The sequence below is a fragment of the Artibeus jamaicensis genome, unplaced genomic scaffold (genome assembly GCF_021234435.1).
Source record: "Artibeus jamaicensis isolate MK-2021 breed Jamaican fruit bat unplaced genomic scaffold, CSHL_Jam_final scaffold_3222, whole genome shotgun sequence".
NCBI lineage: Eukaryota > Metazoa > Chordata > Mammalia > Chiroptera > Phyllostomidae > Artibeus > Artibeus jamaicensis.
In genome coordinates this window covers 2,526,229-2,541,914 of record NW_026522038.1, presented here as the reverse complement: position 1 = coordinate 2,541,914, position 15,686 = coordinate 2,526,229, and the positions used below count along the sequence as shown (strand labels likewise).

The window sequence follows — 15,686 nt, the reverse complement described above, 5'->3', positions numbered from 1 at the left end:
TGTGTGTGTGTGTGTGTGTGTGTGTGTGTTATACTAGTGTCTTTTTCTAGTTTTGTATAGCAGGAGTTAAAAACTATGCCATCATGCATTCCCAGGCTGTACCTTCAAATTTTTATTTCAAGTCTTTTGATGAGTAACACTGTTCATTTATTACAAGTAGTACAATAGGACACAGAGTAAAGTCAGGATGGGTGAGATGAGAAAGAGCTTGCTGAAGTAGCTTCGTAAAGACCCAGGACAAAAGGCTGCAAACAACGTTACTGTGGTGGGCAGCCACAAGAGCTGAAGGAGGGGATGCTGCTGAGCACCTTGGGTGTTGCTGCATTTTTTTTCCGAGTAGCCAGATAGTTTGAGAATGAAGTGGTAGAAAGATTAAGTAGGTGATTATTTCTAGTGTATTCTGCACATTCATTGGACCTTTTGCAATATAGTTTATTTGCCTGTGTTCCTGAGCGGTTTGGAGCTTTTTTCAGCAGACTTCATTGGTCTATGAGCAATCTCTGCATTGACCTTGACAAAGGCAGGTGGCTCCTTGTGTATAGTTGGGTAAGAAATCTATCTGTTTTAGTTTGTTTTTTTTGTTTTTGTTTTCTTTTGTTTTAGATCTTGACAATCTAGGTTTGAGAATTATTTCAGCTTGTTCATGGGAGGGGTAGACAGTGTTTGCATTTTTTGGTCACCTTTCTTCCACTCACTAACACTGATATAGAAAAGGCCTCTAAACACTTCTCCAGAGAGGTTACTTTGTAATAATCTCTAGCTCTTCATCTTTCAACCATTGATAAATGTGCATTACTGCCCTCTGCTGCAGGGATTCGGACCTCTCCAAGTCTCCTAGATTAATAACTGTGTAAAGTCATTGATTTTTAAGCACATTTCTAACAGTTAACTGCAGCTCTCCTGTTGTCAAACAATAGTATTGTGATAAGTTGCAATTTCCATCCACCGTATATATGGACTTGCTCCGATGGATGGATTACTCAGAGTGGTTTCCTTACAAGCATTTGACCACTAAATGGCCACTGTAAAAGCCAATCAGATTATCATGTCTGCTACATACAGAAAGTGCTTAACAAATGAGCGACAGTGTACAAATTAATGCATATTTTGGAGTCTTAAACTGTATCTATGCTTGGCTAAAGACAATAAACAATGTTATCAAAAGCATAATTTTTTATCAGAACTTGTGAACTTTTTAAATGGATGAACTATTAGAGTTATGGAAACATGTAGAAGGAAAACCAGGTAATCCTATAAAATTGAAAGTAGTGCTTAGATGGTTGTAAATGTATTTTGCCTTTTCATGTTAGAAAGGGTGCCCATTTGCATGACCCTTGGCTCCAGTGTCAGCTCCGGTGTTGAGTAAACAAAATTTTGTAGCTTACAAAATTTGAATAATTCTAGTGCATATTAAGCTCATATTTGTATAATACAGTTTAATACCTAAAAAGGCAAGGTGATTAAATATTTAAGAATTTTATTTTCTTGTTAATTAAAGTATACAACAGTGATACTGGAAAAGAAGGCTAACCTAGTTCTAGACTGTGGAAATAGTTGCTATGTTCTAGGAGATGTTACCTGCCCTTAGGTATTTACAAATTTGCACATATATCCTCAATACAAACAACCAAAATGACATTAAATGGATTTCAGAAAGAAGAAAAATAACAATAAAAATTAAACACAATTTAAGTTTATTCTAACTCATCTGTCCTGATAATTTAAAAACTTAGTGGTCAAAGTGCTCGTACTTTAAAAAATGATTTCATGAGCAGTTTCAATGAAATTAGATATCCCCTCTGCTTCTGCATATTTAGCACTGTCTTGAATTAATCAAAGGAACTGTGATTCCAAGTGACTATTAATTTACTGAATAAACTGAACAAATCAAATTAAACAAATGAACAAATTAAGTTAGTAACAGCAGCTTGCTGATCACTAGATCACCCTATTTCTGATGGCCACTTCCTTTTTCTTTGTTCTATCAAGATTTCAGTTTTGTATCATCTACTCCCATAGTTTATCATTTCCCACTTGCATTAAAAACTGCTGTGACCTTATCTTCTTGGCACATGGCTTGTAGTCTGTTTTCTCTTTCAGGGCCCTGTGGAACCTTGGCAATCACATTCAGACGCGGTCGGCTGAGTTCATGTTTAGCCATAATTCACACAAAGAAGGAAGGTTGGGAAGCTAATATCATTAACACAGGCCCAAGGTAAAATGGTAACAGAAAAATTTAAATAATGTGTTTAAGTGTATGACACATCTCTCACATTAAGTTTAGGAACTCTGATAGAGTTTCAGAAATGTTACTCTTTCCCCAAGTGTTTTAATAGGCATGATGCTTATAAATCTACCTGGTATAAAGGAAGTTTTTTTCCTCCCTGCACAATTCATATGTTAAAACCCTAACCAACCACCAGCAGTTGAGAATATAAACACACTTGGAAATAAGGTGTTTAAAACTGTAATTAATGTTAATGTACAGGCCCTAATCCAATAAGACTAGTGACCTTATAAGAAGAGGAAATCTGGCCTTGGATGAGTAGCTCAGTCAGGGCACTGCTGAGGTTGTGAGTTCGACCCTCTCAATCAGGGTACATTCAAGAAACTACAAATGAGTGGATGGGTGGGACAATTGGTCAATGTTTCTCTCTCTCTCCCTATTGGTCCCTCTCTATCTCTCTCTTTCTGAAAAGAATAGATTGAAAGTTTTGAAAAAAAAGAAGAAGAAATTTGGACAAACACAGAGTTACTACACAATGAGAAGGAGGCCTTCTACGAGCCAAGGAGAGAGGCCTCAGAAGAAGCCAAATCTACTGACGCCTTAATCTTGGATTTCTTGCCTCCAGACCATGAGACAATAAAGTATTTGTTGTTTAAGCCACCAGACTCTGGTGTTTTGTTAAAACAGCCTGAGCAAACTGAGACAGCACCCTTATTGTAGAGGGAATTTTTTGGTTCTCTGCAGAGTGACCATCCGGTGTCCAAGAGACTTTAGTATACTGAGCAAAGCTGCAGTGTATGAAGTAATTTATTACGTTCTTGGTGTTATTTGCGGCCTTTTACCACGTGGTTTATGGTGGCTCCTTCAGAGGAATCGGCGTGGAGCCGCGCCCCAGTGTGGCAGAGGTCTTGTTGGTGTCCTCTAATGCGCTCTTCTTCTCTGTAGGTGCCTTCCACATGCAGTGTACAGAAGCAGCAGAAATTGTGTATCATAAAGGGTAATATTTGGTATTAAACATTTAGAGATTTTTCCTAATTTCATTTCCACCTACGGCAACTCATATGTCAATAGAATTTTATCTGCCTGAGTCTCTGACTACATTATTTGCACATATTTTATTAGTTAGGTTCACATCCCAGGAAGGCATCTGTTCAGTAATTCTCTTTATTTGGGTGACAGATAAAGTATTGAGGAGGTGATTGATATGTCAAGGATCAAAAAATAAGCATTGGCTAAACAGTTATGTTTCAGACTCATTTGCTGTGAAATTCCCTGAACCATTTCACTGGTACATGTTTGAATCTTACGCTTCAAATGTGGGTGACGAAGCCTTCTCTCATGAACTGTTCCTGTTATTCAAGAGATCAAGATAGAAGAAGGTTAACAGGTGAAATTATAACAGGGATCAAATAGGAGATGCAATTTTTATATGTGGTATGAAAATTAATCCCATCAAGAAACATCAAAAATGCTCTGGCCAATGTGTCCCAATAGGCTGAGCATTGTCCTACAGGGCAAAGGGTCACTGATTTGATTTCCAGTCATGGTTGTGGGTTTGGGTCCCTGGCTGGGGCAAGTGTGAGAGACAACCAATCAAAGTTTCTCTCTTACATCAAAGTGTTTCTCTCTCTCTTTCTCCCTCCCTTCACTTCTCTCAGAAATAGATCAATAAAATCTTTATAAAAGAAACACACACAAAAATGTTCACAGCACCAGTGCTTACATTCATTGAAAATTATTTAAAATGTAATTGACATCAATACATGGCACTGTTGTTTTGAGGCAAAGAAACAAAATTCTCACGTCCTAAGATTCAAGTGTGCGTACTGCCAGACTAAAGGACCAGGTAGCCTAGTTTGCTGTGGAGGAAAACCACATAGTCATATTTTCTAAGCCCTTTAATATCCAACAAGGAGAAGGTCTTTCATGTCCCACCTGTGTGAATAAGACCATTTGGGGTCCTGTAAGAACTACTAAAAACTAGTCTCCCCAAGTTTGCCATAGTACCATACTTTCGTTCTTACTAACCTAAGATGGCCACGATTGGTGTCATTTCTTTGGACATTTTCTCCCTGTATATTTATAAGAAAAAGTTACATGTACATTTACATGGAACTTTTCTGGGGGTCACCTCCAATTTTTTTATTCCCCAAGTCACATAAATGCAATCCAGATCAGAAGTTCCAGCGACCCCGCGAGAGACCGGGATGCAGAATCGAGCAGTGGGCGAGAACAGAGGGAGGCTCATGGCAGCAACTCCAGAAAGAGGCCACCAGCAGTTTCAGTGAGGCATGGCTTTGACAATAGACTGTAAGCCTCTCCATGGCTGGGGCCCTGGCTGACTCAACTTTGTATCTTCAAGGCCGTGAACTTAATAAATATGCAGTTCATGCATAAACAACTGCTGAACAGACTTTTTAAAGAAGCGGTTACTAATGCAGGGAGAAAGACAATGGGATGGAAAACAAGAAAAAGGTGATGATGTGTACATTTAACTCACCTTGGGGCTAAGTATGAAGAAGGAAACCAGGATCCAGAAACAACTTCTGAGACAGCTGTGGTTTTTCCACAGGAACCAAAGTGACCCTGCAACTGGAGGAGTTAATCATGAAGGAAAGAGGGTCAAAGGAAAAACTCTTCACAGAGGCCCTTTCTTCTGGATGAGAGCGCCTATTCTTACTTCTCTACAGTATTGCTTTTCTGTACTTACCTAATGATGTTATTGAAGGAGGCATAAAAAGTCTATTTTTCTAATTAAGTATAGAGCTTGTTTCTTCAGACCTATGAAAACACGGGAAGAAACACGTGTAGGGTTATGACAGTAACCCAAAGACTACGTTTATCTGTAGTGAGTTGATTTTGGTGAGTATGCTTGTCTACTCGTCTGCATATGGTTTACACAATTTTCTGTCTGTTACACAATTTTACTGACAGCATTTGGACCATGAATGAAATTAGTTTTTATCTCTTTTTGTTTTTACGTTAGGTGGAGTTGTGTAGGTTTTAGTATTTGATCCCTGAGTGTGATTTTATATTGTGCAAGTGAAGTTCATGTAAATTTTAATTTTTTTAATGTTTTTATTCATTTTTTAGAGAGGGGATGGGAGGGAGAAAGAAAGAGAGAGAAACATCAATGTGTGGTTGCCTACTGGGGACTTGGCCCACACCCCAGTGTGTGCCCTGGACTGGGAATTGACCAGTGCCTCTTGGATTCACCAGCCGACTCTCAACGACTGAGCCACTAGCCAGGGCTGAATTTTAATTTTTAACTGTCATTGTAAAAGTTTGTCTTTGGAGCTTTATGGGGTGCTGTATAAGCCTTTGAGGCAATGTCTTTATCATGGTACTCCAAGCTGAGGAGTTTCTTGAGAGTAAATGTGCTGAGCTTGGAGTCACTTCTCTTTTTTAGCAGCACACAGTGCAAGTGTTAGGTTGGGAACCTAAAAAGGGAATTGACAGAAATAGGTGAAGTATCTTCAAATTTTCTTTTGTGTTCTCAGGAGAAGCGGACGCACGGCGATTCCCTGCTACGTAGTTGGCTAGCTCTCTTTTGTCTTTTCATTTTGCTCTAAAGTACTAATGACAAATACCTGAACCAGTAGACTCTTAATTTTCTCTAATGCTTTTCCATTGCATCAGAATAAAGGCAAAAGATGTACCCTTCTGCAAAGTCTGAGCTCTGAATCCCAAGTTCTTATTTATAGAGTAGGGGTCAGTTTCCTTGCCCTTTGCTAGTGCCTGGAATTCTCCTGTTGTCCTTAAAAAAACCCATTCCTGAGCATATTTTTAAAAAGTAGTAAGAAATTTTTTAATGTGAAAATCTTACCATAGGGAAGCACAAGGCAATCCAAAGATAAGAACATATGCTGGAGGGCATCTAAAGTTTTAATCCCCCTTTGACTGTGTATTAAAAAATAAACAAACAAACTTTCTGAGTATAAAAAATTCTATGGCGGACAGACTCAGATTGGGACAGAGAAATATGCAAAACTGGTGCTGTTGGGAAGAACCCAGACAATAAATTCACACTTTGAACTTGGCCCTTTTAGGGGAAAAAGAAAAAGAGCCACTAGTGTTCCCAGTTAGACACATGATGAAATCACACTCCTGTACGAGGTGTGTGCCAGGATCAGGTGTGAAAGCGAAGGGACCCAGGTACGAAAGTTTCAGCGTGCAACTGGAGAGAAAAACCTCCATCCCTAGCAGTTAACCGCCAAGTTGGGCCGCACTGCCTCGCTTTCTCTGCTCGCAGGCTTTAAAGGCCGGCGGAGAAGGGGAAATGCCACAGCTTTCTAACAATCCCCTGCTTTGCCTTGGAAGCCTTGGCTGGCATCTGCAGGCTGTTGCCAGGACAACTTGCCTGTTGTAGTTCTTCCGCGCCTGGTCCAGCCGCTGCTACTGGCGCCCCCAAGCGCCCGAGCGCTCGCTCACCCCAGCGCTTCTTGGAGCCTGGTTGGACCTCCGCAGCCACAAACTCCACCTGAGGAGCTGCGCTGGGTGCGGCAGGAAAGGTTTCCCACGTAATTCTTAGGGGCTGGGAGCCGAGGAAGGACGCACTGTAAGCCCCCTCCCCCGCCCCCGTTCATTACTCTCCGGTGGGCTAAGGTGCCCGGTGGAGCTGTGAGGTTCAAACCTTGGGAGCACCCTCATTCCTCCCAGCCCCTCAGAGACATGGACAAAGGTCGCATGTATGGTAGGGTGGAGGGCTGAAGGGTGGAGAATATCTCGACTAGAAAGTCCTAAACGTTTCCAGGAGAGAGAATTAGAACCATTTTTTCCAACCCTTCTCTGGTTTACTTCTCCAGGGTTCCAAAGCCCCCCTCCGGCTCAGCTGGGCACCCCGCAGGCGCGCCCACACAGCGCCAGCCTCCTTTGTCACTGGGAGGCACAGACCGACGGAAACCCAACCTGAGCGTTCGCAGATCACAGTATTAACGCCCACACGCGCGTCTTCTGCAGGGCTTTCCCCTCGCTCCTCTCGGAGTCCGGGAAGGAAGCCGCGCTGGGAACCTAAGGAAGGGTGCTGGCGCTGCCCAGGCGCGGTGGTAATTAGCCCCTCTCCACTTACGCATTTTCACTCCTGTTTCCACGGGTGCTTCCACCCTCTGGAGCTGCTGTTAGAAATTAGGAGCCCTTGTGCTCCTCTGGGGGTGAATCCCATTTTCTCCATTGTGGGGTGACGGAGGATGGAGGCGGGGAGAGGGAGAACCTGGAGTGGAAGCCGCAGGGGGAAGGAGAAGACGAGGGCGGGAACATGCCGGGTGAGAGAAGCGCTTCCACTCTTTGTCACTCTTGAATTGGGGGCGGAGGAAAAAAAAAAACACTATGGAAGCTATAAAAAGCAAAGGGGGTAGCGGTGAGAGAGCAGACACAGAGCGGGAGACCGCGCGGAGCTCAGGACAGCTCCGGGGCACCGCGGCGTCCCCCGCAGCGTTTGGCTGCCCGGTGTGAACCGGGGAACCAGGCTTTGGAGGACTGCACGCGTTCTCGTGGGGGGACCTGTGCTTGTCTCAGACCTGCAGGGTCGTGTCTGGGGGCGGTTCCTGGTCTCGCATTGTAGCGCCCGCTGACGCTGAAAAGGAGGACTTGAGTCTTGCAAAGGTTGAGACAGAAAGGGTAGGGAAGGAAAGAGGAAAGAAAAGCAGCGGAGGCCGAAAGCGTAGGAACTTAGTTCCCGAGGAACTAAGACGAGGACCGGACTGCCCGGGGAGGTGCGGAGCAAGGAACGGCAGAAGCGGTTCTGTCCGTGGAGCTGCCTTCTTGCACCTCGGGTCACGCCTCCTTGGCCAGAAGGCGTCTCGCCTCTGATTGCTTCCAGTTACTACAGAACTTCCTTCCCGGTGGAGAAAGTGGGTCTCGCTCGGGTCGCGCTCGCTCCTGGTTCGAGGCGTGAGACTGAGTTCACACAGTGCCGGGCCCCACAGCCAAGTCGGGTTGGGGGAACTGCCTGCGAGCCGCCGCGGCCCGAGTGAGTGGCCCCGCGTCGGGGTCCTTCCTCCCTTTGCATCAGCATCCGTCGGGCTTTGCGCCTCCCCGGGGACCCCTCGCCGGGAGATGGCCGCGTCGATGCGGGGCAAGGACTCGTCCCGTTGCCTGCTCCTACTGGCCGCGGTGCTGATGGTGGAGAGCTCACAGCTCAGCAGTTCGCGGGCCAAACTCAACTCCATCAAGTCCTCTCTGGGCGGGGAGACGCCTTTACAGGCCGCCAACCGATCTGCGGGCACATACCAAGGACTGGCTTTCGGCGGCAGTAAGAAGGGCAAAAACCTGGGGCAGGTAGGAAAACACCCCCAATACCCTCCTCTGGCAGGAGAGGGGGGAAGGAGCGCTCCGGAGAGCGCTGTGTCCCTTTGCGCCACTTGGTCTTCGGAAAGCGCCCGCAGGTGCGGCGCGCACCAGGACGGGGAAGGGGGTCCCGGAGCAAGTCTGCGAGGGAGGAGGTGGCGGGGTGGCTGCTGGAGCCGGAGGGCGTGGAGCGGAGGGGTTAGAGTTTTGTCTCACCTTTCCTTTGGGGAATGGGCATGTACCGAGATCTAGTGCGTGCCGGTGGTCCGCCTCTAAATTTAACACTGCGATGCTGAGGATGTTGTTAATGTTTAACACATAACAATTGGCAGTGTTGCAAGAGTTTTACATACATTTAATCTTCACAACTCTATGAGCTAGGCGCTGGTACTATATTCAGCAAACGGAGAAACTGAGGCACGGAGTAGCAGCTTTTTGCCAAAGGTGTACAGCTAGCTTGAATGTCAGAGCGGGAGTCCAATCCCAACTAAGTCTGGGCTCTGGGCTCTTCATCATTATTACGTTTTACAATTTAAAGGTCACGGACGCTTACCCCTTTTCAGGTTTGCCTTTCCTCACAACGCTATGTTCTGTTCAAAGAAGTAAGGTCACAGACAGAGAGCTTGAATAAGCGCGCATTTCTCACTGCTGTAGAACTGTAAATAAATCACCCGAGAGGAAGCGAAGTAACGAAGTGACAATGACAGCATCATAGATGCGGTCGACCAGCGACATAGCAAGGAAAACCCGGAGGCATTTTTGCCAGAGGGAACTTTCCGCCGGAGTTTCTGTGTCCCTGTCTGACAGACAGATGGATTGACAGTCACATGTAAACAGTTAGACAAACAGACATACGCAAAGACAGGAGCGTGCATACACTGCACCAGCTGTGGTTGGCGCACAGTGAGTGGCCAGGAGAGGGGGCCGTGTGGGCACTTCCAACCGCGACAGCTCCTCCTTCCGCTCCTTTAGTAGGAAGCCAAAACCGAAAGCCAATTTGCCAAACAGCAAACACACTTCGCGAAAGGCAGAGCTGTCAACCCATGAAGGAAGGCAGCTCATTGCCCCCACCGTTCCCTGGGTTCCTTGTTGCATCAAAGTAGCCAACTGCACAGGCTCTGTGCACTCCCAGTATCCTCCACTGACCTTGACCCCAGGGCAAGCCTGGGGTGAAGGTTGACAGCTTGGGCCAGTCCCGGATGGGCAGCCAGGGAACCCTTGGCCCGCGCTTGGCCCCTACGGCCCTGTCAAAGGACATTTTTGCTGGTTTTGCAGTTCCAGAAGGCTTCCTGGACTTTGAGATGTCAAACATTTCAGCTATCCTCTCAATGGAGTACAACTCTGTAATCACAGGGTTTTTTAAAGGTCTTGAGGGAAATAAACTACACATATGCATACATAATACACACATACATATCCTTTGCACATTCTCACACATGCCACATATCTCCACACATACATGACCACTATCCTTATTCTCTTCCTTCAGAAACACCCTGACATTTTCAACTGGAACGAATTCAACATTCTGTTATTAGTCCGTCATGAGACAGGGCATAGTTTGCAAAGAAAGGATGCTCACAATACAAATTAGACACATCAGACATATCTCTAATGCAGCTGACTTCCAATTCCATCTTATCAGCTGCTGAAAAGAGCTTAATATTTAGTTCAGCCAGGGACAGAGGGATGGACCCGATGTTTTTTTGAGGTTTCTTTTGATTCCAATATATGCAGAGGCTGTGAGTTTCTGTAGAGGACTTTCTGTTTCTGTCACGGCTGAGCCCCAACACCTGATGCTCCTCAGTTAAATCGTCAGTTACATCAGCACTGTCACTAGCCATGGGGTTGCCTGGACTGTTCTGAGGGGTGCACCCCAGGACCTTTTTTAATAATATAGTTTGTACATAAATATGTATTAAATGCCTGTTCATGTTACCATGTCTACTTTTGCTTCTTAAAGAGATTGCAACTCAATTTGAAAATTTTTATTGAACTGAAGATTTATTTATTTATTTAAAAAGGGAGTTGATTTTTAGTTGAGTTTCTCATATGCCCTCTGTAACTTAGTCATTCTACAGAATGTAATTTCTTATATTTATTAAACTGCAATATTAGATCCTTAAAATTTGTTATTGGGTTTGTGAGAAAATATGAACACATTAGAGAAAATGGTAACATGTAAAATAGAACATTGAGTTGAACTGCAGGACAATAGCGAGGAGTGTCTTATATATTCTGGCTGCTCACTTGTTTGGTGTGTGATCTCAAATGTGTACGGTTGTGAAGAAACAAACAGAAACATCTGTCTTCTTTGAATATTTATGGGCCTTTTTATCTTCTTTTTTTACTAGTTATATAGTCACCGAAATTCTTAATACTCTTATTTTCAGTAAGGGAATGAAAATTAGAAAAGGCTTTTCAAAAGGGAAGATGTCATTTCCTTTTATGGAGAGAAACTAGAATCGAAACATAGCTAAGTAAAATTTTTGTTTATCATAATAGAAGAACATGAATGACTGAGAAGACTGGAAGTAAAATGTCAACTGATCAAATTTGGTGCATTGTATGGTGTCATCCTGAGACCTAACGAGTTTAATTTCCCACCTTTCCCCATCTTGGACTGATGATGTTGAAATGCATGCATTCAGAGATGCAGGAACAAGGAGCTGTCGGGTGCAATGTCAAGTAGGCGCATTAGACACGCCTTGGTTTTCTGTTCTGTAGTGAAAATTGTCTATGTAGTTTTTTTCTGATTTACTTACAGAATAGAAAATTTAAATAAAAATGTTATTTCCATTGAAGAAGAAATTATCAAAAAGTTTTAAGAATTTATTAATCTGCAAAACTGAAAATGAGATTTGATAGGACCCAAGGTTTTCTCCATTTACCGTAGCTTGATTTCATTCGGAGAAACATTCTTTTTTTTTTTTACTTTGTTGGTGTGACACTGGTTAATAAAATTATACAAGTTTCAGGTGCACAATTCTACAACAAATAATCTATACACTGTATTGTACGTTCACCACCCTACGTCAAGTCTAATTCCAACCCCATTTATACTCCTTATATCCTCCTCCACTTCCCCTTATTTATAGGAATCCTACTTGTTATAGGTAAGGTGCATTATTCGTAAGTCACTCCTTGAAAATGTGCCTTTGAATTTCAGGGATGGGCTTTCAGAGAAAAAAACAGTTTTCCAAAGGTGTTATACAGTTCTTTTGAGGTTTGCTTTCAAAGATACAATTGAAAGTTATAACAGAAACTGACACAGAAAATTGAATATAGTAATATTCTGGGGATTGGTACAAAAGTAACAAAAATGTTTTTGCTAAATTATTCACCTTAGTGTTTTAATTTGACTTTCTGTTTGTATCTATTGCTAATGAGTTTAATGATATAGTGAATATATGTATACATGAAATAAATTGGATTGTAGGATTGTTACTAACATATAGGTGTGTCAATATTTATATACTTCAAGCTCTAAAGAGACAATTGCTAATTTTCTAAATCGAAGGCAATTTTAGACAAAATCTTCTAATCATACGATTAAATATATTCTGATTAAGTACACTTTTGCTCAACATCGCCTCTGGGGCTTGAGGTATCAACTTTTACGAGCTGTCTGAAAGATTAATTTTAGAAAAATCAGTTTATAAAATCACTTTACCTTTGTGGTACTCAATGATATTTGGGGGGGAATAGAAGTCTTTTTTGATTTATGTTTGTAATTACTTTTTTTAGTCCTTACTCCTTGCTTTGTCTCTTCAGGCAAGCGGATTAATTAATTTGAATGTAATGCTATAGAATTTTAAAATATTTTTTAAAGTTTTGAAAAAAATTATGGAAAATAATTACATTTTAAAGGTAGATAAGCTTCCTGATATGCGTCTCTAAAAAGAAGCTGAAGTTGGTTTAACATAAATTCAGCTTCCAGAATTTCCTAATGTAACTTGGATGTTTGCAGGACAGTGATTTGGATGAAGTTATGTTGTGAAAAAAGAATGCTTGAAATACATTGAAACAAAAGCTTGAGGGAGTTGGTTAGAATGCATTAATATTTTTAGATCACATTTTGCAATAAAAATGTTGTATCAATTTGCATGCACAAACACGCATGAAATTGCTTGCTGGAATAAACTATACACTCTTTTTTCTGTAGGTGATCTCCTCATTTTATGAAACGATCCATGATTTTTTTAACCCCAGCCCAGTTTCCCTTGCTGGAGAGTAAATATCTGCCATCTCCTCAGGACGTCAATAGGCATTAAAAGAAATTGGGAAAGTAAATCATTTTTAAAATGAAATTTTCCAAAAGAAAAAGATTTTGAAACAACCTACATTAAAATTTCTTTCCTTTTGCTGCAAATAATACAGCATTGATGATAGTGGATACAAGTGGAAGGTTACCTCATGAAAAGCAAGAAAAGTATTTCAACGCTAATCTGGGTATGAGCATCCATCATTTTATTTTTGTGTTAGTCTAGAGAGAGCGAGGGACAAAGCTACTTAAACTCACTCCAGCTGTGACTTTGACCCTACCATAGTCTTCTGCATTGCTCCCCTCTGAAATAGGCTTCGGCTCAGGAGGTTTCAAGCATTATAGATTTTTAAAGTTGAGAAAGGAATATGATAGAAAGCTATTCTGTTCTAGGAGAATATTGCGACTTTCTTTTTTTCCTGTACAATCATTTGAAATGTATATTAAAATACTGTTAAGTTGTAGAAGCCTTTTATAATACTTAGTATATCTAACATTTTAGACAAAGTCTCTTCTGAATTTATTTCTTGGGATTGATGTAACATCAAAATACATTACAATTTTTTTCTGTCTGTGACTCCCTTATGGCCCTTTCAAGGCAGTGTACTTCATTATACCTCTATTACTTCTCCTCATCTACAAAAATCAGATAAAGCTGCTCTTAGTTATTTAACTGACGATTGAAAAGATTTAGGTGACTCTGTGTCTGCCTGTGCGTCTTACTGGGTCATGTTTTTTAAATTCCCAAGTAAAATGATAAAGGAAACAAACTACATAATAAATAATAGATAACTTTTGCATGGTTTAGAATTGCTTTGAGGTTACACAGAAAAATTAAATATGGAATGAAAAACAAAATTTTAGTATTACTATTTAAGGCAAGCAGAAGTTAATTTTCTCTTTCTCCCCCATCTTCTCTTGCTGGGAGCTAAAGAAGAGTGACATAGTATTGTCTAATTGTTGGATATTTTTAGAGCAAATATAAACCAGTGTCCCAAATAAGAGGTCAGCTTATGTACAATATGAACTTTTTTGTTTTGTTTTTGTTTTTTAATATATTTTATTGATTATGCTATTACAGTTGTCCCATTTCCCCCCTTCACTCCCTTCTACCCTGTACACACCCCACCCACATTCCCCCCCTTTAGTTCATGTCCATGGGTTATGCTTATAAGTTCTTTAGCTTCTACATTTCTCATACTACTCTTGCTCTCCCCCCTGACTATATTCTACCTGCCATCTATGCTACTTATTCTCTGTACCTTTTCCCCCCTCTCCCATTCCCACTCCCCCACTGATAACCCTCCATGCCATCTCCATTTCTGTGGTTCTGTTCTTGTTCTAGTTGTTTGCTTTTTTTTTGATAGAAACATCTGTCCACAGGAAGAAAAGTCACCATCCAAATATTTTCAATAGTGACTTCCCAGTGGGTCTCCCACACTAACAACTTTGGGTCACTGCCCACTTCTTTGGGTTCAGATCAAGGAATGAAGGGCACAATATCACATCTAATCAGAAGTCCTTACGGAGAGCTCATCACCTCAGTTCTGAACTTTGTGAGTGTCAGCTGAATCAGAGAAGCCGTTAAGGCAGAGTGACTTCACGTAATTCACTTATGTAGCTCTGAAAACAGAAAATTATTATTCTAACACATTCCACAACCACTGAACCTATATAACATTATATTTTGGAGACCTTACTACTACTTCAGTTTATCAGTGTGGTCCAAATAATAAATTTAGAAATAAAACGAGCAAAACACAAAAGTAATACATTTTTTAAAAAAGTTATTTATCTCTCTTCCATAGTCAAGTCAAAAGGACAAATGTACATCAGATATCCTTTTTAATATATTAGAGTGTCTAGTTCCACTGGTTGATTCTATTTATGTATTAAAACTTGGTACATAGAATATCTTACATTTACTTGTTTCATAATATTATGACATTTTAAATGCTCCAACCTGTCTAAAACAAACAAAATCCATGAATGAGTAAGTCCTGAAATAAACCAAAGCATCACAGTTAAGGGGAGTGACTTCTTCAAGTGGTGTACTTAACCAACCTTAAGATGTTAGTTCTCCATATGATGCTTTATCATGTGAAATGAGAATGTTTTCTCTTCTGGGGACTGAAAGGGAAGAGTGATTTTCAGAATACTATTTTCTTCAAATGGCTTGGAAGTAGTTAGAGCACACTTTATATTACAGTAGGAGGTTCCATTGAATATTTGCCCTGTGCTAATGCCCTGAATGCTGTATTTACATTAACTCTTGATTCTCTCTGCAGGCCTTTGAAGCAAGGCCTCGTATCATCCTTAGTTTTATAAGTGATGGAATGTTATATGAATACTAAAACACTAATTCTCCTGAGGCACAGAGAGGTTATGCAATTTTTGCAAATCACAAAGTAGTAAGCAGAGAAAGTCAAAATAAAACCAGTGCAACATAATGTCAGAGGCTGTATACTCAGCTACCAGGGTAGCTGCTACAATTTGCCGAAGTTATTCTGGACTCCAGAGGAACTTCATTTTATTCTTCCCTCTTATATTTTCTTTTTTTAAGATTATTTATTTATTTGTTTACTTATTTATTTATTTTTAGAAAGAAGGGAAGGAGAAGGAAAGGGAGAGAAACATCAATGTGTGGTCGCCTCTCACACCCACCCCCCAACTGGGTATCTGGCCCACAGTGGAGGCTTGTGCCCTGACTGGGAATTGAACCTGCAGCCCTTTGGTTCGCAGGCCAGTACTCAATCCACTGAGCCACAGCAGCCAGGGCTATATTTTCTAATGAGATGGTTATAACTATAGGTTCATTAAAAACCATAGCAAACCCCAAGCCCTCTGTTGCTGCCAACTGCCTCTACTCTGAGCAGCCAAAGTATGTTAGCACTTCATGGATACAAAGGC

General features: G+C 41.5%; 1 protein-coding gene across 1 annotated transcript in view; it reads left to right on the top strand.

The window, feature by feature from the left end:
- Positions 1–7,602: 7,602 nt before the first annotated feature.
- The window catches only part of DKK2 (dickkopf WNT signaling pathway inhibitor 2), a 97,748-nt gene continuing 89,664 nt past the window's right edge, over positions 7,603–15,686 (top strand). Inside the window, exon 1 of the mRNA XM_037137951.2 lies at positions 7,603–8,503. Within this exon, the coding sequence (XP_036993846.1) occupies positions 8,282–8,503 (222 nt within the window). The 5' untranslated portion in view covers positions 7,603–8,281. The remainder of the gene's footprint in view (positions 8,504–15,686) is intronic.